The sequence below is a fragment of the Kogia breviceps genome, chromosome 5 (assembly GCF_026419965.1).
Source record: "Kogia breviceps isolate mKogBre1 chromosome 5, mKogBre1 haplotype 1, whole genome shotgun sequence".
Classification (NCBI taxonomy): Eukaryota; Metazoa; Chordata; class Mammalia; order Artiodactyla; family Physeteridae; genus Kogia; species Kogia breviceps.
In genome coordinates this window covers 16,371,138-16,399,102 of record NC_081314.1, presented here as the reverse complement: position 1 = coordinate 16,399,102, position 27,965 = coordinate 16,371,138, and the positions used below count along the sequence as shown (strand labels likewise).

At 45.2% G+C, this 27,965-nt stretch overlaps 1 protein-coding gene and 1 long non-coding RNA gene across 4 annotated transcripts in view; one reads left to right on the top strand and one right to left on the bottom strand.

Annotated features, from left to right (window-relative positions):
* Positions 1–70: 70 nt before the first annotated feature.
* On the top strand, positions 71–27,944 carry CLDN18 (claudin 18). 2 transcript variants are annotated; one of them, XM_059065200.2, is made up of 5 exons: positions 71–290; positions 21,379–21,543; positions 22,163–22,280; positions 24,303–24,413; positions 25,413–25,584. In XM_059065200.2, exons 1-5 carry the CDS (start codon positions 71–73, stop codon positions 25,582–25,584), a joined length of 786 nt encoding a protein of 261 aa, XP_058921183.1. The 2 variants fall into 2 exon arrangements, with proteins under 2 accessions (XP_058921183.1, XP_058921182.1); XM_059065199.2 differs by lacking the exon at positions 71–290 and adding an exon at positions 9,632–9,956 and having other exon boundaries at positions 25,413–27,944.
* The window catches only part of LOC136794224 (uncharacterized), a 28,554-nt gene continuing 21,719 nt past the window's right edge, over positions 21,131–27,965 (bottom strand). For both annotated transcript variants that reach the window (XR_010840623.1, XR_010840624.1), the window contains 3 exons: positions 26,195–26,278; positions 25,655–25,743; positions 21,131–21,631 (listed from right to left, as the gene is read on the bottom strand). This is a non-coding gene — a long non-coding RNA (uncharacterized lncRNA). The remainder of the gene's footprint in view (positions 21,632–25,654; positions 25,744–26,194; positions 26,279–27,965) is intronic.

The following is a 27,965-nucleotide window of genomic DNA, read 5'->3' as shown; positions in this document are numbered from 1 at the left end:
TCCCTGCCCTCAGGGCTCTCAGAACTGGCCCCCTGCTGAGTGGCGCCGTGTGTCAACTCTGCACCCCACCATGTCCGTGACCGCCTGCCAGGGCTTGGGGTTTGTGGTTTCACTGCTTGGGATTGCGGGTATCATTGCCGCCACCTGCATGGACCAGTGGAGCACCCAGGATCTGTACAACAACCCGGTGACAGCTGTATTCAACTACCAAGGGCTGTGGCGCTCCTGTGTCCGAGAGAGTTCTGGGTTCACCGAGTGCCGGGGCTACTTCACCCTGTTGGGGCTGCCAGGTAAGGGCTGGTACCTGGCAGGATGTGGGGGAAGACAGAGGTGGACAGGAGACAGCGGCCTCGGTCTGGCGCACCATAGAAGGACCACGGGGGAGGGAGAAGCAAAAGCCTCCACCACCGAGGTAGGAACAGGAGTGCGGGAAACTTAGGGAGAGGAGCTTCCTAGAGCTGGTAGGGCTCCTGTATCCCTAACCAGATGGTACCCAGTTCTCCCCATTGGGCACATTTTTTTAAATTTTTATTTTATTTTATTTTACTTATTTATTTATTTTTTCGGCACGCGGGCCTCTCACTGTTGTGGCCTCTCCCGTTGCGGAGCACAGGCTCCGGATGCGCAGGCTCAGCGGCCATGGCTCACGGACCCAGCCGCTCCGCGGTATGTGGGATCTTCCCAGACCGGGGCACGAACCCGCGTCCCCTGCATCGGCAGGCGGACTCTCAAACACTGCGCCACCAGGGAAGCCCGGGGCACATTTTTAAAATAACTCCTATGCAAGCAATAGCATTGTCTCAATCACCAACAGGAACAGGACTCAGGAGGCCCAGATCATAGCCACTTCCTTCCTTTAGCCCTGAGATCTCCCCTCCCTGAGTTGGGGACTGTGAATCTCCTGAACAGAGTTCCATTTCCAGCCCCCCTTGTGTCTGGTCCCAGCTTCCAGGGGACACCTCATCACGTAGCAGCAACAGAAAGGGAGCAGAGGAAAGGGACAGAGAAAAAGAACTGAGTGCTGCATTTCTCAGGGACGGGGGCACCAGGTGGGCCCCTTCTCTGCGTCTCCTGACCTCCGGGATGTATTGGCCTCATGGAACCAGCTTCAGGGCACTCGCTGCACAGAGGACCCTTGTAGAAAGTGCACTCCACTGTGTGGGGCAAAGGGGTGTGGGCTGTGATGTCCAGACTGGCATATTAGCCACACAAGGATTTGTTTTCAAGGATTTGTAGATGGGTCATGTTAACTTGAAGAAAACTTCAAGTCTCGAGAGTAGAGAATGTTAAAAGTGTCTTTCACTCAGGTAACAGAGTAAGACAAAGAATACACTTGTCATTTTTATTTCTTAGTTCTTTTCTCCTTCCATAAATATACATCAAAGACTGGAGAGAGGCATTTCCTAAGGTAGACACAGTAAGGAGGATCAGAAATAGAAACTAGGGCTTCTCTGCAGGAATTTCCCATTTGGCTGCAGGGTCAAGACTTAGACCCGCACAGAAGGTAAGAGGAAAAGAGTCAGTGATGCTGTGACTCCGTCTTTTATGCATTACACACTTATGGATGGAGAGCTCACTACAACCTCAGGATTCTGTGGGCCTGGCGCTCCCCCCCGACCCAAAATGTGAAAGTCCACTGCGGGCTGGGTATGACAAGGTGACAAATCAAGAGGACAGAAGGCCGGTGCTGCAGGAGATGAGATGAGGATGACCTACTCAGGAAGAGACCCACTGAGAAGGAAATCCCACAAGTGACCCTTGAAAGGTAGTTAGGAGTTAGAGGGGCAGCATCCCAGGAGGAAAAACAGCATGGGCAGTGGCCTGGGGGTGCTTCCACCCAAGTCTTACTTGGGAGAAAATGAAGGAATGACCTTGGCTGGAGAAGAGGGTTTTTACGGAGATGATTATGAAGAGCATCGAATGCCAAGCTAAGAGATGAAGGGCCTGGGTGCAAACAGGAGAATGTGAGCCAGATCCACGGGTGACCAGCTGCCGATTCAGTGAGGTCTCCCTCCACCAGGGACTGGAGGAAGGCGAGCCACTCCCACATCCCTATGTCCTGCTGACCCCTCCTGAGCTTAGGGGCTAACCATCTGCCCTTGGGATTCTCCTTCACCTCAAATGCAAAATGCTCCAAATCTCTCAGAGGTCTGGTCCATGGACCTGTGTCCATTTAGAGCTAGAGGCCACTAAGGGGAGAGTCAGACTGAGGCTGACCTCTCGCGCACAGAGCACCCAAGTGACATCTGAGGAGTCATATGGCTTCACAAAGGGCAAATAACCATGGCAGACCTGGCACTAGCACTTGAGCCAACAACTGCCTTGCAATATTTTGTGCAATCTCTACAAGCCACCCTGGGAGCTTGGTGCTATCACTACCACCTTTTTAGAAACAAGGAAGCTGAGCTGGGGTAACTTGCCCAAAGTCACATGCAAATGGACCCAGGGCTCAGACCTGCCTGCACCTAAGCCCCAGCTCGCAGCCCTAACTGGGAGCCCCAAGGCTCTCAGACACAAAGCAGAAATCCCCAGTGCAAAGGCACCTTTCCAATTCCCCCCTCCTGCCTAAGATTGGGGCAGCAGTCTTGGGGAGTGTCCTGGACTAGCAACAGCTGTCAACAACTCCGGTACTTATATCGCAGGTCAAGAGAGGGAGACTTAGAAGGGCAAAGTGACTTGCCCACGTCCACAGAGCTAAAACTGAGCCAGACTGAAACTGCTCTAGGGTCTTCTCTTAGAAATTTTGTGTGTGTTCATATGTGAAGATCCTGCGACTAGATAGTTCAGAGAAGGATTTTTCAAAGAGAATTTTGGAGGAATCGCTTTTAAAAGAAAAAAATTCTTGCAGCCCCTCAATGTTGATTTCAATTATATTCATTTTAGTGTCACTTTAATATAGACACGTATAACAATAGATTTAAATTCCTAATGCATATAAATCTTATACAAGCCACACTTGCAAATGTAATGTAAATACCACTAAAAAACTAATAAACTCAAATGTCCAAATTCATCTGGTGTTAGGGATATTGTTGGTTTACATTTGGAGTTTAACAGGACAAAGAGACAGCCTCAAGTCCGATTTTGTATTTCACCTCTCAATGTTTTGACTTTAGTATTATTAATGCAGATTCTCTATTCACGTAGGTTTGTTTTACAAAATGGTATTAATAAATTCAAGGTACCCACATCTTACACTTAGCCACCACCCCATCAGAGAATCATCCTCTTGCGTCTGTGGTGATGAGGCATCTGTGACTTGCTGCTTTTTGCAATGGTCTTGTTCATTTGAGGTGAGGTTGGGATGTGGAACTACTGAATGTGGCTCTAAGGCTATCAACCCAATTATTTCTGGAACTGGGGAGGAATAGTTCTCTGCTGTGTGTTTACCACCACTAACTGTTGCAATCGGGTTTATGCAAAGACAGGACAGAACAATGCCCCTGGTGATGCTACCGCAGTATTGACCACCAGGGCACAGGTGTCTGAGTTCATGGTGTCAGTGCCACAAGGTAGGGAGAAATTCCCCTGACTCCATCCCTGTTTGAGCTGGAATGAACCCTTTGTTCAAGTAGCAGCTGAGGCTATCACTTCACTGACCCCCTGATATAAACATGATCATAAACACCAAAAGGAACCCAAACCGTAAGTGGCTGCTAGCCTGAGGATCTGGAACATATTTGTTTTAACTTCCTTTCCATTGCCAGTGAAATGAAAGCACAGAATATTTCAATTTCCATGGAGAAGCTACATACTCCCAAGAACGCAAACACAGATACTCAGGCTCAGAGGGAAGAAATCAGGCACAACCAAACCCTCCAGAGAAATCTGAGCCATAGGACTGGCAGCCAACCTTCCTAGACAAAGTCTTTTCACTAGAACCATCACTGGCAGCCACCCTGTCCTGGGCTGACCGGGTTTGGACAAGGTCTCCTCTTGGCAGTGATAAGGAAAGAAAGGCAAAGCCTTTGGTCCTCCTACACAGGCAGAAATAATAGGAAATAAACAATAACACAAAGTAAGTATGTTAATTAATTAAAATTTTAAATTCTAAAAAAATTTTTTAAATTTTAAAACCCAGTAACACAGAAATCATGGCACTAGAAAGAACGTTTATTTGTTCAACAAATATTTGTTGAGCACCTACTATGTCCCAAGCTGTCTGCACATGGGGAACATAGATATCAAAAGGCTCACAAATCTAGAAAGAGAGGCAGAGGATCAACAAACCATTGCAATGCAAGGTTTCTCAACCTCAGCACTGACAGTTTAGGCCATGTAATTCTTTTTTGTAGGGTACTGTTCTGTGCATTACAGGAGATTTAGCAGCATCCCTGGCCTCCATCCACTAGATGAGAGTAGCAGCACCTCTCCCTCCCCAGTTGTGACAGCAAAGATATCGCCAGACGTTGCCATGTATCCCCTGGGGCAAAAGCAGCCCCAGTTAAGAATCACTGCAATAAAGCATAGTCAGCAGACATGAGGGAAGGGACTTCCTAAAGGAAGTGACAGCTGAGCTGAGTTACTAACAAGTATGAGTTACCCAGGAAGATAAAGAGGTAAAGAATTTTCCAGAAAGAGAGGAACATCATTGGAAAAGACACAGTGGCATGAGAGAGTGTAGTGTATTAAGAGAATTAAAATAACTTAGACCTCTTTGTGAGGCAACACAATACAATACGTGTTAAACACTTGGGAATAATATCTTTAAATAATAGGCAAGGATCGCTTCTCGGCCTTTTGGCTAAGATCAAGTGTAAATATTAGGCAAGGATAAAGATGAAAAAAGAGGTTTACTAAGAAAATTTTAAATGTCAGGTAAATGGAAATATATACTACAGGTTCCTAGATAGAATATTATAAAGATGTGACTTTGTTCCTAATTAATGTATAAAATAAATAATATAATTAACTAATTACATAATAATAAAATGTATTACGGCCTTACTCTGTGCTAGGTGTTGGCTCAAGAAATTAGCATGTGTTAATTTATATTTTAAATATAATTTACATGGTTGTATAAATTTACATAAATTACCTTACACCTAACTTTAATTTTCACAACAACGCTATGAGGTAAGTAGTGGCATTACCTCCATTTTATAGATAAGGAAACTGAAGCACAAAACGGCTGTAGAATTTGCCCAGTGACACTGTAGTAGTAAGTGGCAGGTGAGAATTCAAACCCAGGAAGAATTTCTGCAGAGCGTAAGCTTGTGTGGATAATATTACAAGAATTCTAATCAAAATGCTAGGAAGAGTTTTCCTTTGGGAACTTGACAAAGTGGTTATCTACAAGAAGAAAGTAGATGAAATTAACTTTTAAATGTTTTCTTTTAAGAATAATACAAAAGTAAAGAGCTAACTCGGCCAGATATTTAACCAAATTCTAAAGCTGTGATAATTAAAAGGGTGCTTTGGCCCAAAGATGGACAGAAGGTCAATGGAACAAAGTCTAAAATTAGAAAGACATATACGTGAATTTAATATAGATAGAGGAGGTTTTACAAAGCATGCGGAGAGGGAAGGTTATTCAGTAAGTGCTATAAAAATTATTAACTTTTTTGAAGGAAAAAAAGAATCATAGACTATAAACCAAAATAGATTCCAGATTAATTAAATGTAAAGATACATAAAATACTTTTAAACTTTCTAAAATTCTAAAATAATTCTAATATCATTTCTAAATGGAAATTAAATTCCTAAGCATAGAAAAGAACAGTCATTTTACTACATCATTCAACAGATTTTTATTAAGCACGTATTATTATGCACCAGGTACTGTGAACATATAAATGGAATACGCTGTATTTTTTCTGGAACCATGAAAAACACTAAAAAGGAAATAATCGGACTTCCCTGGTGGCTCAGTGGTTAAGAATCCGCCTGCCAGTGCAGGGGACACGGGTTCGAGCCCTGGTCCGGGAAGATTGCACATGCCGCGGTGCATCTAAGTTCATGAGCCACAACTGCTGAGCCCGCGCGCCAAAAAAGAAAAAAAAAAAAAAAGGAAATAATCGATGTGAAAAGATCTTTTTAGTAATCATAGCAATATATTAAGATCCTTAACAAATAAATAATTCATATAAATTGGTAGAAAAAAGTGCTAAAATTCCAGCAAATAAATGAGGAAGAAGTAAAAACTGACAACTCAAGAAAAGGGAAAAACAAATGCTCCATAAATGTTTGTTTAAAAAATATAGTTTCAAACTCATTAGTAATCAAAGTAATGCAAATCAAAACAAGTGATCATGTACAACTTAACCAAATTCACAGTGTAGATAAGGGTACAATGAGGCAAGATCTTTCAAATACTGCTGCTAGGAATAAAATTCATAGAAAAAAAATCTGCTTCTACATAAGAAAGATTTTTTAAAACCTCACACTCTTTGACATCTTAATTCCTCTCTTAGGAATCTGTCCTAAAAGAGTAATCAGAAATGCTAGCAAAGAGTTATGTGAAAAATGTTCATCATAACATTGTTTTTCATACAAAAAAAAAAATTGGGGAAGGGATATAATCTAACTATATAAGAATAGATGCTGTTTTAGTGAATAATAGCATTTCTATATAATGGGATATTAATATACTAAATTAAATATATTAAACAATGTTTACAAAATACTGTAATTGCACATGTATGCAATCAAGTGAAAAGCACAAAACATTAAATTGTATAATCTCTTAATCATGTAAAAATATATACAGAGAATGGATTAAAAAGAAAGTATGCCAGATATTTTGTCTAGGATTTAAAACTGTGAGCAAGATTTTTTTAAATTTTCCCTACTTCTAAATTTTCTATTTTGAGCACCAAAAGGTGGAGTCAGAAATTAAGAATAAAAAGTGTGTTAACAGTTTAAAAGAAAAAAAAATCAATAGATGTATCAATCATTTGTCTTGCTAATAATACTAATTTTACTCCTCCTATATTCCTAGCTATGATATTTTATATTTCTATTTGACCACCATTTTGCCTAATTAGCATAGATGGTGTTATATTAATATTACTAAAATGAGGTAAAGAAAAGGTAGGGGAAATGTTTTCTCCAATGTCAGTAAAATAATATAAGCGCCTGGAAATTTACAACCTGAAATGCCACCACCACAGCCAAATTTAAAGTTGCATATAGGGAGGATTCCCCCTAAGAAGTCAGCAAAAATTTTTGCTCCATTTTAAAGGTGATTAAACAAAGCTGTAACAACCCCATTGTTGTTAAACACAATCAGACCATGAATTATTACCATTATTATTATATACTATTATAATCAGACCACAAACTATCACTATCATTAGAGATACATTTAATATATTTTAACAAAGCCTATTGCCATGAACAAGAAAGCCAGATGTTCTTCTGAGGACCCCCGTTCACTCTTTGGCAGTGACAGCTAAAGCAGTGGTCCACTCATTTTGGAGCACAGAAAGCTCACCAGGAAGTGAAAAATCCCATCTTCCACATGTTTTAAAACATGTTAGTACTTATTTCACATTTTAAAAAGTGTATAGACTTAGAATTTCTCTCTACTCGTTCAGTATTCTGCCTAGGTAGAGGGAGCTTTAGTTTATCCTTTAAACTTAATTTTTCCTTCCTCCAAAAACATAAAGTCACTGTCGCCATTTCAAACAAGAAAGAAAGCTTAATTCATTATTACCTGAATAACTTTGTTTTTTCTGTCCTGAAATTTTGCATAAAAACATTTGCATAGGAGAGTGGGTGGGGAAACTGCCATGAATCAGAATAGATAACTATAATAACGTTTTCATTTTAATGTTTCCATTTTCAATCTACTGTTCCGGTGGTATTGTAGTTAATGTGTGGGGAGGGGGTAGACAGATGTCATAAAATGAACAACTGGAAACCAAACTCTTACGGATCTCTTTGTGGATAAAAAGCCTGCCTCTTAGTTGAAAAAAGAGGAAAATGAGCTCTGTCCACAGAGACAGTGGCAGAATCATTCCTGAATTACTCCAACATTTTCCAATTGAATCGGTCGGTCCCTGTCCACCAACAGAGACCAGAGTCACTTCTTCTAGCTGCCTTCTACCCACATTTCAGACTTGGCCTTGTAGCTCAGTTCAGGGGATACAGAGCCACGACCTGACCTTAGTCATATAACTCTTGCTTGCTCTCTTCTTCTGGGTTTCCTGGCTCATTCTTCTCTCTCTACAAACATTGATCACAGAACCTAAAGCAAGGTGTGCAGTTGCAGGGGAGCATTGCCTCCATTCAAATCAGAGGGGAAACCTTGCATATTTGCTATCTGTGTTTGCTGGGAATAAAGCCGTGGGAGTGGTACACCCAAGATAACATTGAAACGTCCAGATGCACAGGCCTGTTTCCGGGAGAACCTGTCTGCAGGCTAGAGATTGGGGTATGGGTGTGCGGGGCTGTGTATCGGGGCCTTGACATCCAGATTTGGGGAAAGTCTCATTAAAATGTGTCTGAATTCAGAGGCCAGACACACACCACCTACAGGAAGCAGCAGGTCCATCAATTCCCTAACATAATTCTAAAATCAAATTATGTAGACAAAACGCCATGGATGATCTCCAGCCAAGTCTCTCTTTTGTGTGACTATATAACCCTGATATTTTGACCAACTGTAGTGCAAACCGCTTTTGCAAAATGTAGAAGATGACAGTGTGTGAGACCTGAAAGGGCTCTGAAGTGTTCTTGTTTAATCTGTCCATGTTACAGATGAAACAAACCGTGACCCACAGAGGTTGAGCCATTTGTCCCAAATCACGCAGCACACGGCGTGTTAGGGACAGCGTCAGGAGCAGGTGCTAGGCCTCTCCGTAACCGGGTCAGGGTCTCTGGCCCAGCCTGCCCTGTTCCCTCCTCCTGGCCTCTGTGGAACTTCCATGTCTGCCTGCCACGTGGTCTTCACGTGGTTCTTGCAACAGGACTGAAAGGGTGAGACAGCCATCAACACAATGCCCTGCTTCTTCTCAACCCAGTCCCAATACTGGTGGACCGAGAGCCTATCTCTAGGATTTGGCTTCCTGCTCTCAAAAGAGGGGACAAGTCTGCCTGCCCCTGCCACTCCATATGGAAACAGAGAGAGAGCCCCAGATTGGAAGTTGAGATGGGAGCTCCACCTTTGTCATCTTTAAAGTAGCTGTGGTTCAAGGCACTTGGGCAAGTTTCTTAACCTGTTTGTAGGTCGTCTGACTCACAGCCCCCACAAAAAAATATGGGTGGGAAATAATAATACCTGCCCTACCCATTTCTGTAAGATCAAAATGGAACTATGTCAGTGAAATGCGGTTTTCGTCGTTTGGAGAAAATGTTAACATCTGGTGTAAGAGGAGATTCCAGGAGCCTTTTTTTTTTTTTTTAGGTGAGGTCAGGCCAAGTGGATTCCTGTGATGAGCAGAGCCTAAAGGAAGGGCTTTTTTTTTTGGGGGGGGGGTGTCTCAGCTGCTCTTCTTCCCAGATGTGGGCGCCCTCGGGGCAGAGCCTGAGCCAGGATGGGGCGGGGTTCCACTCAGACCGCCTCTCCTTCAAAGCAGCTGGGCCTGCGCGCGCAGTGGGACAAGTGCCTATTGGGGCTGCTTCCCTAACAAATGAAAAAATAATGCTTTGAACCGAGAGTGAAACTGAACTATCTAAGGAAAACACTGTGAGCAAACACCAAGGGCTGAGGGAAACCATCTAATCAGAGCAGCTCCCCGGGAGCACAGCAGGACGAAGGCGGCAGCCGGGCGGGAGGACGGTGACCCAGGCCATGTCCACCACCACATGCCAAGTGGTGGGCTTCCTGCTGTCCATCCTGGGCCTGGCCGGCTGCATCGCCGCCACGACGATGGACACGTGGAGCACCCAGGACCTGTACGAGAACCCTGTCACCGCCGTGTTCCAGTACGAAGGGCTCTGGCGCAGCTGCGTGCAGCAGAGCTCCGGCTTCAACGAGTGCCGGCCCTACTTCACCATCCTGAGCCTGCCAGGTAGGCGAGGGCACACGTGAGGCAGGGAAGGGCCTGCTTCTCTCACCGCAGCCAGGAGGGACTGGTGAGATGGCCTCAGGGCATGACCCTCGCAGCACGGGCTCCGGATCAGAGGTGTGAATAAGAGGAGAAGCTGACCCTGTGTCAAAGAGGGCTATAGTCGTAGCCGTGAATATCGGAGATTTCCCACTCAGGTCAAAGGAATTGCTAGTAAGGAAGCAGGCCATGAAAAGAATGGGTCTATCGTGAGGACAGGCTCATGATACTAGAATAGACAATGTTTCTCAAGGAGAAAAGCAATCGTGTGCGTGTATGTGCATGTGACTTGCTCTTGCCTGCACACACATGCGAGTTGGTAGGATGGGGAATATTTTCTTACAGTCAAAAAAGTTTATTGGGGGCTTCCCTGGTGGCGCAGTGGTTGAGAGTCCGCCTGCCGATGCAGGGGACGCGGGTTCATGTCCCGGTCCAGGAAGATCCCACATGCCGCGGAGAGGCTGCGCCTGTGGGCCATCGCCGCTGGGACTGCGCGTCCGGAGCCTGTGCTCCGCGACAGTGAGAGGACCGCGTACTGCAAAAAAAAAAAAAAAAAGTTTATTGGGAGCTAATATCATTTCATTATCAATTCAATTAATTTTTCCTTTGAAAAACTGGAGTCTCTGTAGGTGCCAGAAAGTATACATTGCCATTAAACTATAAATATCCTTTCTCTGCATTTGGGTTGAGAGGTTCTGGTATGCACGCCTAAAAAACAATGCATGTCAAAATATAATTATAGAACTGTAATGATATTATAATAATTTCAGAATATAAATATAATTATAAATGTGACATCGTTTCACCCCTGAAGATAAAATCAGCTAAATCCCTGTTTCTCATACAGATAATTATTTCAAATAGGAATCCTAGGAACTTTGCATTCTAGATATTATGGAAGCTCGACTTGTATTTGTTTTTTAAAGCAAAAAGAAATAAAAGGTCAGGCTAATCAGTGGCTCCATGGAGTGGCCCAGATGTGAGTTTGGTGAGGAAAGGACAACAGGGCTGGGTTTTGCCTCTCTGAAACAAACACTTTGTGGACAGGTAAATGGGAATAAATTTGCACAAAACTGTTAAGAGCCCATGAAGCCCTTGAAATTGCATTGTAAAGAGCAATTCAACTAATTCATCTCCATGTGCAGAAAGAAATAGAAGGTGGGTGGCAGAGTGGAAGAATTGGGGTATTGACTCCATTTTTAGAAGCCACTGGTGTTGCAGGACAGACCGATCACTGACTGAGACCTGCTTAGAGAATCAAGGGAGGTAGAACCTGGCCGGAGGGAAGGAAACCCTGGAGGAGGGATGATGCGATAGCGTGAGGGCAAAGGTCAGAAGGGAGGAGATGCGAGACCGTGGATTGTTGAGTTGCTAGCTAATTTTAACTATTAAATGAAAAAATAATATTGACCTTATGTTGAAAATTAAGGCATGACATTCCATGACTTCAGCTCGTTAACCCAGGGCCCCATCACATGTTATCAATCTCTTGCTCATTCTGTATCGTTCTATACATGGGGCTCCCAAATATCCCCACTCTCCTAAATGGCCAGACCCCATCGCTGCCACTCTCATTGTCTTTCCTGTTCTACCAAGGGACCCCATCCTCCCTGAGCCCTCCCAGAATCTCTCCTCATCTCCCCACCTCTCTGCAGAACAAGATCCCCTCCTTCCCTCCCTCCCGCCCAAGGCCAACAACCTCTCTACCCCGGCTGCGAATGCCCCACGCCCTCCTGTCTGGCCAGCACCGCTGATCAGCCCCTCTCCTTTTTGCCTCTTTCATCTTTCCTCCTCTCTTATGCTTATATCCTCCTTTACTGGAAAACCTTCTCTTGATTCGGATCGTCAGTTTCTGTCTCTCCCCCCATCACTGACAATCAAATTAAAACACTAAATTTTTCTACCACCCCTCACTCTTAACCTCTCACAATCTGGTTTCTATCCTTCATCTCTTTAGAGTGTTTTCTGCTTTGACTGTGGCAGAAAGTCAAGCAGAATCTTCCAGTCACCAACTTCCAGTTCTCACCTCTCATCTCCCTGGATATTTCAAGACCTAACCAGCTTCCATGGTTCCCCACTCCCAGCTTAATTAGGTGCAGCCATGACAGCCTGACACCCACGCCCTCCTGCATTGCTCACCTCCCTTCCCTGACCCATCTCTTACCAGCCCTTTGCCCACAGCCTAAGGTTTTCCCTGTCCATTTACTATGCCTTGGGCTTGGTCCTGGAAACCCAATGCCCCTGCTGCCCAAATGTCCCCCCTCTTACACCCCAACTGCCACCTGCACAAATCTTCCCATATGTGAGGTCCAGCTCAATACCATCACCTCCCTGAAGCCCCCTTACATCCCCCAATTAAAAAGGATCCCACAGATCTCTGTACCACATCCTGTACCACTCCCAACAACTGCTCACAAATCTGAAACTCTGAAAAGCTCCAGGCAGCCTTCACAGAGGGGGACCCCAGCCCTGCCGGTCTGCGTTGGGGGAACAGGATCCCACCAAAAGCCAGGAAAGACGTTTCTTGGGACTGAGTTTGTGCAAGAGGGGAAACTTTAAATCGTTGATCATGTATGGCCTCGGAGAACAGTGTGGATTTAAGAATAGCCAGTCCTGGGCTTCTCTGGTGGCGCAGTGGTTGAGAATCCACCTGCCGATGCAGGGGACACGGGTTCATGCCCCAGTCCGGGAGGATCCCACATGCCGCGGAGCGGCTGGGCCCGTGAGCCATGGCCGCTGAGCCTGCGCGTCCGGAGCCTGTGCTCCACAACGGGAGAGGCCACAACAGTGAGAGGCCCGCGTACCACCAAAAAAAAAAAAAAAAAGGAATAGCCAGTCCTCAAGGCAGCAGGAGTGACTAGAGTGTCAATTGGCATCCTGAAATGCAAATATTTTTTTGATGACTTAAGACGTAGCTGACTGACTGAGATGAGGGAAGGGCGGGAGGATTACCAGGAGGAAAAGGCTAGAAAGAAACTCAAAAGCTAAAGGCAAGAACATAAGGCAATGAAGAGGCCGGAGAGGAGGCCAGAGGATGGCTTGTGGACACTTGCGGGACTCCCAAGGGGACTGAAAAGAGGAACATGAACCAGCCAGGACCCAGCGCCTAGAGTGGACTCGGCCAGTGGGAGCAGCTGCTGAAAGCAGGCTCTTGAGCATGACAAGGGGCCTTGGGAAGAGACACCTGAAGCCGAGGAGCCAGGAGAAATGCCCAGAGGTAGAAATGGAAGGTTGCAGAGAGTTTAATTTTGACCTAGAACTGAGGGAAGTAAGCTTTCAAGTGCTGTAAAGCCATGAGGCAGATACCAATATAATGCTTTAATCATCGTAATCATCACTACCAATTATTCAATCCTTCCCAAGTAGAAGCTCTTTTCTTGCAAAAATCTCACTTAACTTTTCATTCATCTGATAAAAATGTATCACTTTTAGTTGGAACTGACAGCCATAGAATAACTTGATTCCATTCATCTAGCTGTACTATGTAATCTACAGAGAGATGAATGAGGTAAATGGTGGTGGTAGTAGGACTGTTTACCTGTATATTACAAGCGTTGTATAATTTATAGCCCAAGATTTTTTTTTTTTTTTTTTTTTTTTTTTTTTGCGGTACGCGGGCCTCTCACTGCTGTGGCCTCTCCCGTTGTGGAGCACAGGCTCCGGACGCGCAGGCCCAGCGGCCATGGCTCACGGGCTTAGTTGCTCCGCGGCATGTGGGATCCTCCCGGACCAGGGCACGAACTCGTGTCTCTTGCATCGGCAGGCGGATTCTCAACCACTGCGCCACCAGGGAAGCCCAGCCCAAGATTCTCTCCACTGGATTCTAAACAGCCAATGTAGCATGTAATTCTACAGAGACAATGCCCAGAAATAAAAACAGCTCTGGTTTATTGGACTGCACATAAACTCTTCAGTTTAATGTTCACAACAATACAAGGAAAGAAGGATTAGCTTTATTTTTTACAAAAGTGGAAACTGAGGCTCAGAGAGGGAGGCAAGATAACATGCCCAAACTCCCATGGGTAGAAGATGGCAGAAGCAGGGTATGAACACACAGCTGAAAAGACTTCCAAATCGTGTCTTTTCCCCTGTCCATGCTCATTCCAGCTAGAAGGGGCTTCCTTATGGTTGAAGAGATTGAGCACAATAAGAGTAGACGGTGGGCTTCCCTGGTGGCGCAGTGGTTGAGAGTCCGCCTGCCGATGCAGGGGACACGGGTTCGTGCCCCGGTCCGGGAGGATCCCACGTGCCGCGGAGCGGCTGGGCCCGTGAGCCATGGTCGCTGAGCCTGCGCGTCCGGAGCCTGTGCTCTGCAACGGGAGAGGCCACAGCAGTGAGAGGCCCACGAACACAAAAAAAAAAAAAAAAAAAAGAGTAGAGGGTACCTTGGCACCTTGACCCATTTATAGCAATATCATTAACAATGCAAAATTAAGAATACTAATTTTAAAGAGTGGATGACTTGTGTGTCATTCCCACTTCCCCGCCCTGGAGACAGTGGGAAGAAAAAGAAAAGGGCAGTCAATGAGCAGGGTGGAGAGGAGGCCTGGCAGACTCAGGTCTCTGGCCTCCATGATGGTATCATAGTCAAGCACTGTTTTTTTCTAACGTGTTTGCAAATATTTGGACTGAATTTGGTGCAGTGGCAGGGCCCTATGGTTAGAGGCAAGTGAGTTGGTATCAGGGTATAGCTTGACCACCTACATCTCTTGACCTCATCTTCTCCAGGTGTACAGTGCCTCACAGGAAGGCATTTGTGTGAAAGGGCTCTGTAACCCATTTACAAGATCTGGCTCTTGGCATCATTAAATCATTACTGTCATGTCTATATCACCCAAAGCTCTCAAACAGGACATTTTATCTTCCAGGTTTTTTTCTTCTCCAAAATCAAACACCTTTTATGAATCTAAGTATCCAAAGAAAAAATTATTTAGGGTCCTTTTTTCTCCATTCCACCTGTGTTCTGAACACTTCACTGGTTCTCAGCCCCTTTGCAGGCACTGAGGGTCTTGATTTTTTTCACACAACTGGCTGCATTTCCCCTTTACCACCTCAATGTGAGAAAACAACAGCCACTGGAGAGCTAGGGAGTTTCCCATCAACTGGTCAATCATATTTACACACATGGCAATGGCTGAGGGGAGGGCGGATAAGGAAACCACATTTAACAGAGAGAACAATTCCACAAAATCTAAAACCCATAAGGGAAAAAAATATGAAACTGTTTTTATGTATCCTGTCTAAAGGAGCTGCCTTGTTTATTTCTTCTTACTATTGGCTGAATGTTTCACATAAAGTCTAATGCTCATGCTTCTGTGAAACCAGCTTGTCTTTCCCCAGTGTCAGGTGGAAGAAAGTAGCCCTAAAAGGTAGAGTGATTATAAGTTAGTTGTAAAGTTGAAATGAGATCTGGGGGAACCTCTTGATCAAGCTGCTTTCCTTTTCTTCAAAAGAGAGACATGTTTTAGCACAAACATGCCTTTTTCAACATGTGGACAAACATCTAAATATGTGCACACTATAGAACACATCTACAAAGCCCAAGAGAACCTGTACCTTACATATAAAAGGAAGCTGTTGCTCTGATTTCTCTATGAGCAAAGCTCTGTAGACCCAGGAATCAGGATGCCTCCTCAGCTTGTGGCTTTGATAGTGGGGGCAGCCGCCCACAAAGCATCACACCCTAGCATGGACGGCTCAGTGGTGGGGCATCGTTTCCTGGTGGGGACACACACGGTCAGAATTATGTAGTTGGAGCCCCCCTTAGAGTTGGAAAGGAAGGACAGTAGGATAGGAGCCGCCTACACTGCTTCTACCATCAGCCCACTCATCGCCCGCCAGACCCTGAGCCCATTTTTCCAGATCTTCCCCCCCCCCACCTTGGTCCAGGCCTTTCTCTTCCTCCTCTTCTCAAGTCTTCTTCCAGTCTTGCCCTTCACCCTCTCTCACCCATGGCTTTCAAATTCTCAGCTATATTTTATCACCGTGTGAGAGGATTCAGGTTTGTACACGGTTAGCACAAACCAAAGCCATGTCAGGTTGGAGAGAGATAACTGCTTTTTTTTCAAATTGTTTTAAATTAATTTTTATACAATTTTTTTTTTTTTTTTTTTTTTTCGGTATGCGGGCCTCACACTGTTGTGGCCTCTCCCGTTGCGGGGCACAGGCTCCGGAGGCGCAGGCTCAGTGGCCATGGCTCACGGGCCCAGCCGCTCCGCGGCACGTGGGATCTTCCCGGACCGGGACACGAACCCGCGTCCCCTGCATCGGCAGGCGGATTCTCAACCACTGCGCCACCAGGGAAGCCCTATACAATTTTTAAAGCTTACTTTCCAGTTACAGTTATTACCAAATGTTGGTTACATTCCCCATGTTGTTCAATACACCCCTGGAGCCTAGATTACACCCAACAGTTTGTATCTCCCACTCCCACACCCCTATATTGCCCCTCCCCCGCTCCCCACTGGTAACCACTAGTTTGTACTCTATGGAGAGATAACTTCTTTTCAGGGAAGGGGAAGAAACTAAAACTTACTGAGGCTGGCTTAGTTCCATGCTGGGGCCAAGCAGCATCTGATCCTCACAACATTTCTTTGCAAGAAATATCTCTATCCCACTCCAGAGTTGAGGAGACTTGGCTTCCGTGAGGTTAAAAGACTTGCCTAATGACACTCCCCTGGTATCATGAAGTCTGCAGGTTTTCATGAGATACACAGGACCTCCGTATCGGTTCCCTGGGATCTCTGGAGAATCGAGGCCTTCCCACCTTGTTCTGAAGGGCTTTCCCTCTGAGGTCTGGCCTCAGACTTCCCTCCTCTGGAATCCCCTCCTTTGGACTCCTCCACAAGACATTCTTGCCTTCAGTCTGAAGCCAAGCTGTGCCTGAAGATATGGGCCCTCCCCCTCCCCACCCCAACAAAGGCCCCATGTGCAGTCTTTGGCACTTTGTGACTTGCGGTCTCATCAGCCCCACCCAGACCCCCGAGCCAGCTTAGTGATGTCAGCCACTGGGAACTCTTTCCTCTCAACTCCCCTTCTGAGCACCTCCTCCTAAGCCCTCTTGAGGGCTGTTTTCCCAGATTATTCCTTGCAATTATATGTCACTGAACAATTAAGTGAAAATCCCTAGGGATCAGGGCAAAACATTAACATTTCTTTAAAAGTTTCCCCAGGAGAGGTTAAGGTACAGCCAGGATTGAGAACCACGCCTTGCCTGTCAGTTCATAGCTACTTCAGGGGAATAAGATATATTGCAACAGTGGGGCGGGGTGGGGGTGGGGGACACTGAGTTCCCATTTTTCTGTTTGCTTCTGTCAGCCCTGAATCCTGCCCACCCTTCAGGTCTGATAATACGTCTTTGTTCGTTGGAAAGAATGCTGTAGTCACACCTTTGGTGCAGGGAATCAGTCTACAGAACCCGTTGACTCACCTGTTATCAGCTGATAAGCCTATGCCCCTTGCTCAGAATATCAAATAAGAGACAGAGAGGCTAAAAGAGAAATCTACCTCCTTTGGAAGCAGTTCCTCTGGTGACTTATCCATGGAGACGGATTAGTATTCCAGGTGGTAGAATCTTCCAGATGGAAAGGAAGTTCGGGTCACCGCCATGCATCTCCATGGTCATTACTAGACATAGGGGGAGTTCTAGCAATGAGTAGTGAGGAACATTCCCCCTCGCTTCCTGGCAGCTGCCCCCATCACGGCTCCCACCCTCAGAAGAACACCCACAGTGGGTCTCCAAAGCAAGGAAGATCTTGGTTCATCCCTCCAGGTCCAGAGTTGTGGCTCTGACAGTGGCCCCACAAGATTTAAGACAGTGTTGTGTCTTTGCCCAACCACAGGCTAAAAGAAAGTGGTAAGCTAACCCTAACCCTAGAAGGAGATTCTAAAAAATAAAAAGGAGCTCAGGGTCAGGGTGGACCCCTGGTTCAAAGCGGGTACCAGTGCTCATCAGAAATCCAGAGATCAAGAGAGAGCAGTAAAGAATGAGGTCTTGTCATGCAAACCTGACTCAGCAACGGTGAGAGGGCATCTGAGAGCCTGAGGCAAAGGCTGTCTTTGCAAAGGCAAAGACAGGCGGGCTAGGGCTTCGATACCCAAGGAATCCTGTGACACACACAGCAGCAGCTGCTCTCCACATCAGGCAAGCCCGGTGCTTTTACCTCCCACCAGCTGGCATCACCATCCTTTCTAATCCAACAATGTCAGGGAAGACCACACGCTTCAGCCACAGCCACAGCACATACTTGGTATGTTTTCAGGAACAAATAGTAGAACCACTCATTTAGAGATTCAATGACCCCATCCTTGCCAACAGTCCAGGATAAGTAAAATTTTTCATAGAATGAGGAAGGGATATTTTTTATCCTACTTGGTTAATATTGTTTATTTGGCTGGTTGATTGGTTGGTTGGTTGGTTGGTTGGTTGGTTGGTTGGGTTTTGGTTGTTTTAACCAGATGCCTTGCCAGGTGCTTCTCAAAAGGGATAAAAGATTTTGTTCTCTGAATAGCTTAAGGCTTAAAATATCAGAACAAGAGCAGTTTTTAAAACCTTTAACAGGTTCCTGAGTAGACTTGAAGTTCATAAGAGGTCCATGAGGACAAGACGGAAGGAAAGTCAAAGTCCCTTCCTCCTCTCATAGGTCCAGTTTTCTGGTAGCAACATGTAAACATAGAAGATCGCTGAGGGTATTTCCTGAAGTCTGGGGCTGCCCCACAAACGTCTTCTCCATAGCCGTCCTGAACCACAGCCTTAGAGTTTAATTGTGTGTGTGAAAGAGAGCTAGCACCACACCATGAGTGACGGTCAGAAAGGGGTTCTATTATGATTTCTTAGCCAAAGTACTCCCAAGGTGAAAAGAAATTTGAGGTTTAGGATTTCCAGTGAAAATATAATCTTTCCAGGTTGTAAGCTGCTTGAAGACAGAGATTATTTCTCATGAAATTTTATTCTTCCTACAGCATCTGGCAAAGGGCTTTGCAGAGAATTTGAGCTTAAGAATACATGATGGATGAATGAATGAATGAATGAATGAATGAATTCATGGATGAGTACATGAATCTGTTGACATTTGACTATGAGAGTATACCAACATGTGCTGGATGAATACACAAAGGTATAAATAAATACACAAGTAGATGTCACATGCTTGCATTTGTTAATGACGGAATGGATGAGGTGTTTGTTCCCAGTATGTGTGGGGTCAACAAAGCCATTGGGCAAGTCTTTGGAAAACAGAGGTGACACACTAGAACCCTCTTATATTAAGAGGTGGATCCAGAGGCCACTCTTAAGCCCTCATGAGTTCTTTTCACCTTACTGGGGCCACTGTGGCTCTGGCATCAGGAAACTGCAAGCTCAAGACGCTAATATTCATCAATTCTTCTAGGAATGAATGGTCAGATCCTGGAAGATTGATCCACACCGTACACCAACACATTTACCCCCAGAATATGTGGTTAATAGGACCAAGACTGATGATGGATGCTTATAGACATCTCTTCCCAGCAGGGAAGCAAAGTTAAAAGCAGAAGTTTCATTAGGGAGAAGAGAATCAGAATTAAGTGAATGGAAGTCAATGGCACAGAACTAGAGTAGCTGGTTACCATTGTCTCGCTACCTGATGAGAAAGTTGCCAGGGCCTCCATTCCTCAGACACTGCAGAAGGCTCTTTAATGAATTGTGCATGATCTACCTCTCCTGTTTTCAATATCTTTCATTGATTTCCAATTCTTCCATCGTGACAAATTGCTTTATGATACACACGTTAGAGTGAATAAGCAGGCAGCTCCCCTGATATTGGCCACGTTTGAGATGAAATCTTCCCGAAAAGATTGGAGAGAATCCCTCCCAGGGCTCCCTTGTCTTGAGAGTCACATTTATAAATAATCTCCTGGGACAGGCAATTCCCTGAGATGACTTTTGGAGAATATTCCTTTATACATTCTTAGCATCCATTTCAGAGGATGACATTTTATGGTCTAAGTCTCCAAGTTTGAAGGATACATTCTGTTAGGAGCTTACAGATCCCTATACCTTGCTGGCAGCCAGAACTCTACCTGTTTTTCCAGGATAAAGTACCTCAGAGCAATGTATTGTGATGGGAAAATAACCATTTTGAAACAGTTCCAGGTTTGACCCCCAGCTCTGCCTTTCCTTTGATATGTGTCTTGGGGCAGGTTATTTAACCTCTGAGTCTCAATTTCTTCAATTATAAAATAAAGATAATAATACTACCTACATTGCAAGGGAGTTTTTATATGGATTCAATCTCGTAACGTAGAAAAGTCCCTAATAGCTTTCAATGAAAAGTAGCAGTTGGCTATGACAACTAGGATCGGACAGAGCTCTCTGCTTTGCTTCTCATGGTTCTTCAGTTCTGCTCTACCAGAACTACCCACACTAGTGGCCTTTCCCTCAGGAAGACACAAGCACTAATTTATCTTCCTTTTGTAAAATTAATTATGCTTGTGGCGGACATGTTTAATGACTTTCTATCCCCACTTTGGCATAAGCTCCGTGAGGGCAGAGACCATATCCTACCTGTTACTCACCGTCATCCCCATGCCTAGTCATGCAGGCTCAGTAAAAAACTGTTGGGATGAGTCACGGCACCTTAAGCATGCACTGGAAACCTCTTTGGAAATATCTGGAGGGGAGGTCACTGAAGGAGAGTCCCAGCAGGACGTACAGCTTCCATTGATTCCTGGAAAGGGAACTGCTGATAAACTGTGGTTGTGCTGAAAGGCCTGAGATTGATATCATTGTCTTTTTATGTAGACCCCAAACCTACAGCTCACCATGACCTTAGTAGTCCCTTTGGGAAGCGGCAACAATACAGTGCCCCTGGTATACCACCTAGTGACCTTGCTTCATTATAGGCTGTAAATGAGTATTGAGCTTTCTGGAAGGGGACACAACCCTGTGGAGCACTGAGTGCCTATGGAAAGACTAGAGAAGAAAGATGTTTGGGTTAGAAGTCAAAGCAACACAGTTTTACTAGAAGCTCTATCAATAATGTTTAATGGCACCTTAGTCAAGCCATTTCCCCTTCTTGGACCCCAGGTTATCAAGCTTTAAAATGAGGACATGAAATAGCTAAATTCCCTTGGCGCCCCCCTCAGCTCCAACAGTTCATGATTTTCCCATTCTATAGACTTCTGCGTGCATGTCTTTCATCAGTCAGGGGAGTGTAAGTGATGGTTTTGCATTTTTCACAATTTCATATCCCCTGATGACGATAAGGTTCACAGCTTATGGACTTGCCGTTTCTCAGCAGTTTGGTGCTGGTTGGCTGTAGTTGTTTTCTTGTATTAAACCAGAGCCTAATCAATCACGTTGAGGTGGTCTTACTTCTCTGCTTGTGTCTTGCCCCTCGACCCGCAGCCATGCTGCAGGCAGTGCGAGCCCTGATGATTGTGGGAATCGTCCTGAGTGTCATCGGCCTCCTGGTGGCCATCTTCGCCCTAAAGTGCATCCGCATCGGCAACATGGATGATTCTGCCAAAGCCAAAATGACACTTACCTCTGGGATCATGTTCATCATCTCAGGTAAACAAGGAGCCTGGGGTTCCCTCTCTCAAATGTGCATCCAGGAATGTCAAAGCAAAATCATTCTGGCAGAGGACAGGGCTTCTCCCTAGTGAGCATGGTTTGAACATGGATCAGAGCTTTACACACTGGGATTCAAGATCTGAGATTAAGGCTCACTTACACCCTACAGAATTATCATGAGTGCTGGTGTCCCTCTTAGCTGCCACCCTCGCCTCATTATGAGAGATTCTCAACTCTAGGTAGACATGTGACTCAATCCCTAAAGGCATTATTTTGGTGAGACTTTAGAAAATGATTTTAAGGGAAAAACCCTTGACATCACCAAAGGACCAGGCCCAAAATATTTGTACTACTGACCCCTGGTCCCAAGATGGAAAATCTCTTTCTGCGCACGTTCAAATCCTTCCTCAGCTAGAGAGATAAGAGACTGTAGGCACCTAGCACAGGGTCTGGCTCATAGTGGGAATTCAATAATCGATGCTTGGATTGACCATCCTGTTATAGGAATGGAATATTCTGCAGCCTGCTCCTCTAAACTCGTTTAAACGTACATTGCCTCACAAACAATGCGATCCATTTAAAGCTGACTCCGGAGTTTTCTTGTTCTTGCCCACAGGTCTCTGTGCAATCGCTGGTGTGTCTGTGTTTGCCAACATGCTGGTTACTAACTTCTGGATGTCCACAGCTAACATGTACACCAGCATGGGCGGGATGGTACAAACCGTCCAGACCAGGTAACCTCCTAGTCTAGTCTCAGTATTCCATGGTAAACATTGTTGCAAAAATCCGATTAAACACATATGCCTAATGTGACTGTCAGCGCCTGAAATAGCAAAAATTTATCAGAGGCAACCATGCCATATCCTAAATCAACAATGATCTGTAAATTCATAAACTTCATTTCAGTGAAATATCCTTGGTGATATGACTTGAGGCTGATCTGACATTTGCATTGAAATACAGCGACAGTTCACAGTATTTATCTAACACTCTTACACAGGCCCCATTGTGGTGTCAATGAAACAGGCACTGTTAACCCAAGCATGTAAATGAGCATCAGCCCCACGTCTCCAGTCCATGACAGGAACCCAGCTAGGGACAGGGAAAAGCTGGAATCGAAATGAGGGAGGTGCGGTACAGATGAGAAAAGTAATGTTTCTTCCTTGTACGGCTGTTCTTTCTCTCATTCATTAATTCATTCATTCTACAAATGTATCAAACATATGGGAACTCTTCTGAGGTCTGGGGATAACGACAAGGTCCTCGTTCTCACGGAGGTCACGGTCTAGTGGAGGGAGATGAAACCTCACTGTAATTTGGTGTCGGAAGCAGAGTAGAACTTTTCAAAGATGGAAGAGCAATTCCAATACCTATATTCATTTAGCCACTTCAAAGGGATGTATTTCATAGCAAGAAGCAGCAGCAAATCCCTAAAAGAGAAAGATCTTGTTCTGGGAGAGCAATGTAAATATTATACCTAGGTGACCCGTCCTCTCTGGAGTGGATACACTCGGTATTTCTCTAGCAACACCATCGTGGGAGACAGATGAGCGTGATCACGTGATAAATCCATTTCTCTCTGGCTCCCTGGAACTCCACTCGCCATCCATGTTCCTGCTTTATTTCAAGAATAGGAAAAAATGTGGTCCCCATAAGCTGCCCTCATCCTCCTTTACCATCCTCTCATGGTCTCTTGACTACAAGGGCAACTTAGAAGCATGTTGATCAACTCGTCCTGGTTTTCCTGGGATTTTCCCAGTTTTAGCACTGATAGTCCCAGATCCTGGGAAACTTCTCTGTCACAGGCATATCAGGATGGTTGGTCACCCTCTTTTGAAGAGCCCGCCTTGGCCGCAGTATCTGGGTGCCTGGTGTCACTGCCCCTGCCCGAGGAGTCACCCACCCGCCTGGCACCCAGTGCTAATGCCCGCCATCACTCTCTTACACCGTCTCCTTAGAACATTCCCGTGTCCCTTGGGCAGGCAACTTCAGAGATTTCGTTCTCAGACAATCCTGTTTTGATGTAATTGAGTCCCATTGGAGGCAACCCTCCAAGGGGAAAAGCACCAGCCTTGGTGGACTGGAATTCAGTGTGGACTGCAACAGAAGCACCATGAGGGTGGGGTCTGTGTCCGTTTGGTTCACCCCTCAGTCCCAGTGCCAGGCAGTGCCAGGCACATAGTAAGAGCTCAATAAATACTCATTGAACAAATGAGTAAAGAAATGAACGAAAGAATGACTGGTCTCTTCACATTAGTTCTTTCTAAACATAATGCTCCTACCGGCATGGACGGTTACCAGGGTTACTTGAGTTAGAGAAGATAAAAGCTTCTTGGCCCACAGTAAGAACCCAAGAGACCAAAATTCCTTCTGAAATAATAACTTGAGAGTGATCCCATCGTCTCTCAAGCTTCTCTTATCGAACCTTCAAGACACTTCCCTTTGCCAATAGGGAGGGAGGGGGATTTCCTGAGATGTTTCTCTGAAATTAGAAGGTTATAATTAATTCTATGCCTGAGTGATGCTAGGGGGCCTAAGAATCCCATGGCTGTTTTGCTGAGTAGCTTCAGCCCCAATTCTATCCTCCAGGACACCTGATTCAGTTGACTGCGACCCAAAGGGCTGTGTTCAGGGGCGGGCTGGGATCGATGTGGCATCCAAAAGTGGGGACAGAGAAGATGAGCATGGCCAGGTTCACCGGGTAGAGCCCGGGGAGTTGAGTCAACAACATTCACAGCCACCGTCTCCCCACCCAGGTACACCTTTGGTGCGGCCCTGTTTGTTGGCTGGGTCGCTGGAGGCCTCACGCTGATTGGGGGCGTGCTGATGTGCATTGCTTGCCGGGGCCTGGCGCCCGAGGAAACCAAGTGAGTCTCCCCATCCCAATGCAATCAGATGTTTTATCCGAGTCCATTTCAACGTATCATTTGCAGGCAGAATGATCAGTATAGGTACATGGAAAACTCTCCTGACAAAAGGATCATGAACCTTACCTTTTACGAGGAGACCTAAAGAACAGAACAGGCCTATTTCAGCCTGAGCAGATTTAGAAACGATGCTACTGAAGGAAAAACCCAGCCCTCTAGGTTTCCCTCCCAAGTCCAGCATTCTGTAACTCAATGGTTCTCAGCTGGGAGCAATTTTACCCACCTCCCACCCCCACCCACCCCTGCCCTGGTCCCCAGGAGATATTGGGCAACACCTGAAGACTCTTGATTGTTACAGCTTTGGGGTGGAAGGGTTGGGTGATACTGGAATCTGGTGGGCATAGGCCACGGATGCTGAATATCCTACAAAGCACAGGACAGGCCCCTACAACAAAGAAGTATCCGTTCCAAAATGTTAGTAGCACTGCTGCTGAGAATACCTGTTGTACCTCTGCAACTGGGCCTGGGGTTGGGAGACCTGGATCCCAGTCAGCTTCTCCTGCTCACCAGCCCTGTGACCTCTAGACAGTCATTTGCCGTCTCTGAGCCTCTGTTACCTCATCCACGCACTAAGCAGATTAGGGGAGATGGGTTGCATGTAAATACCTCCCAGCTCACAAATTCTATGATTCTTTGGCATAACCATGTTCCCCCGGACATCATTTCTGGTTCAGCTTCATCTTAATTAATGAACAGAGGGTACTCACTAGTCACTAACCCCCCAGCTCTAATACAAAGCAAGAAATTCTGCTCTACCACAGAGGCTGAAAAGCCAGTGTCCCAAAGCCCAGGGAAGCAACTGTCTCAGTTTGCCCAGGACTAAGGGTTTCCTGGGACACTGGACTTTCAGTGTTAAACGTCAGACATCCTAGGGAAAATGAGTAGTTTGTCCTCCTACCAAATACATCTATGGTCATAGAATGTTTCTTTTGCTTTCAGCTACAAAGCCGTCTCTTATCACACCTCGGGCCACAATGTTGCCTACAGGCCTGGAGGCTTCAAAGCCAGCACTGGCTTTGAGTCCAACACCAAAAACAAGAAGATATACGATGGGGGTGCCCGCACAGAAGATGAGGGACAATCTCATCCTTCCAAGTACGACTACGTGTAGCCCTCCAAGACACCTCGACAGGAGCAGAAATCCCCCAACTAGAGCTCACCCCAAAACAAGGACATTTTACCTTGATTTCCCATTGCTTTTGACTCACAGTTGGAAGTTAGAAAGCCTTGGTTTCACCTGTGGTGAGGTCTTGGACACCGGCCTCTGTCTCTAAATGTTCCATCACAAAACAGCTGAGTTAGCAGATGTGCATTAGAGGCTATAGCCCACGTTTTCCAATCCTCTTATTTCTTTTTTTTACATAACCTTTTAAATCTGATGATAGAATGTGGTTTGAATTCCTATCAATCACTTAGATAATTTAGGCAGACTCTCCATCCTCCTTCTAGCCAATGGCCCATTGATGATCTATTTCCCAACTCACCCCCCAGAACAATTCTGAAAGGAAAAAAAGACTCAATCAGAAGACATCATTTTCTGCTACTTGATTTTTGCCCCTTCCCCCCACCCCCACCCTAACTTGGCTACTAATAAACACTGATTGAAGGAGAGTTGGTAGGGAAAAATATTTACCATATCTGCAGCTCATTATCTGAGTTTTCTTACACTATGATCTTGAACATTACTTGGACCAAAGTGATTTCAGTTTGAGGAAACCAACCTTTTCCACTTCTGCTAACATCTGCTAATTCTAGCTGGACTCCCCACTGCAGGTCCTCTTTCTGTCACAGGCCAGAAACTGTCCCTAGAGGAATGAGAAAAGAATTTTTTTCTTTTGTCTTTTTTCTTTTTTGGTAATCTAAATATATTTGGTATTCTAAATATACTTAGAATAAATAATGTATTAGTGAAATGATTCACTGTCTCTGTGAATTAGCCTCACCCCTGCACGTGAATAGAAGAAAATGAAAAAAATAATTGCTCTGATGTTGTATTGTACTTTGTAAAATCACATTTAAGTCCAAATTTCATGAAATGCTCGCTGATCCTATTTCTTTCCCTTTGAGGTCTCCTGGGCTCTGATTATAGATGATAGAATCAGTGTAATCCATGTAAAAACCAAATGGAACACAGCAGGTCCTAGGAAGTGAGTTGAAACTGGTTCTTTTTTTAAAAAAAAGTGATGAGCCTGAATGTAATATTTCCAAGTGACAGGTGTCCACACTTCCATGGCTGCAGGCCACTAAGAGTTGAGGGTAGCACTTACTTGACACTGTGGTCAGCTTTGTGACCCTGAAAGCTGGTCCCTTCACTAAATTCATCCTGAGTGGTTGGACCGTTGGATGTTCAAGAACTCTCTGCAGCCACACGCCTTCCCTGTGTTTGCATCACTACTGCCAAAAGCCTAACCTCCTTCTTCCAGGCCACCAGAATCCCATCCCAGCACCAGAGCCAGAATAGGCCTCCCCCAGGAAACTGAGGGAAGGCCAATCTCTCAAAACTACCTAGTCAGGGAACAGCACTGGCACTGGGGGAATCTGACCATTGGGTTACTCTTTGGAGGAAAACAGTCCTCAGGCCAGTAGTACTTATGAAAGTGGCCTACAAGGAGAAGGGTGAATATTCATAGGGGTCTTCAGGCTGTAAAGACTACATCCAGGGGAAGACCAGATCATGGCCCATTAAACAGAGAGGAATTGTGTTCACCAAGAACCCAAACAGTAAACCCAGAGACACTTCTCAATGAGACAGCAATGGTTTTAGGCCAAACCACATAAGAGCGCTCATGAAAAGCATTGTCTAAGATGGGGTAAAGGATGAACAGATAAAATCAGGATGGACCTGGAGATTATCATACTAAGTGAAATAAGTCAGACAGAGAAAGACAAATATAATATGATATCGCTTATATGCAGAATCTAAAAAAAAAAATGATACAAATGAACTTATTTACAAAACAGAAACAGACTCACAGACTTAGAGAATGAACTTATGGTCACCAGTGGGGAAGGGTAAGAGGGAGGGACAGATTGGAAGTTTGGGACTGACACGTACACACTGCTATGTTTAAAATAGATAACCAACAAGGACCTACTGTAAAAAAACTAAAAATTTAAAAGTCAGCAATGCATGCACACACACACACACAAAGTGGAGGTTGGGAGAGAAACAGCTGAGCAATGTAGAACATGGAGATTGTTCAGGGTCCTCAGGGTTTGAGTTGAAGGCCCTGAGCACAATGAACTCGCCCCCGCACCACCACCAAGTCCCTAGTCAGGTCTGAGGCCCTGAGGTGTGGCTCAGCTGGGTTTTTAATTAGCACATTCTCTATCCAACACTTAATTGTTTGAAAGCCTCCACGTAGGGTGTGCTTTGTAAATTTTTTTGTTGCTGCTCTGTCTTATTGTATATGCACTGAGTATTGACCTCCATGTTTTGTTACTTAAATATTAAAGATACTGTTATCTCACATTCGAACAGCTTCTGCTCTT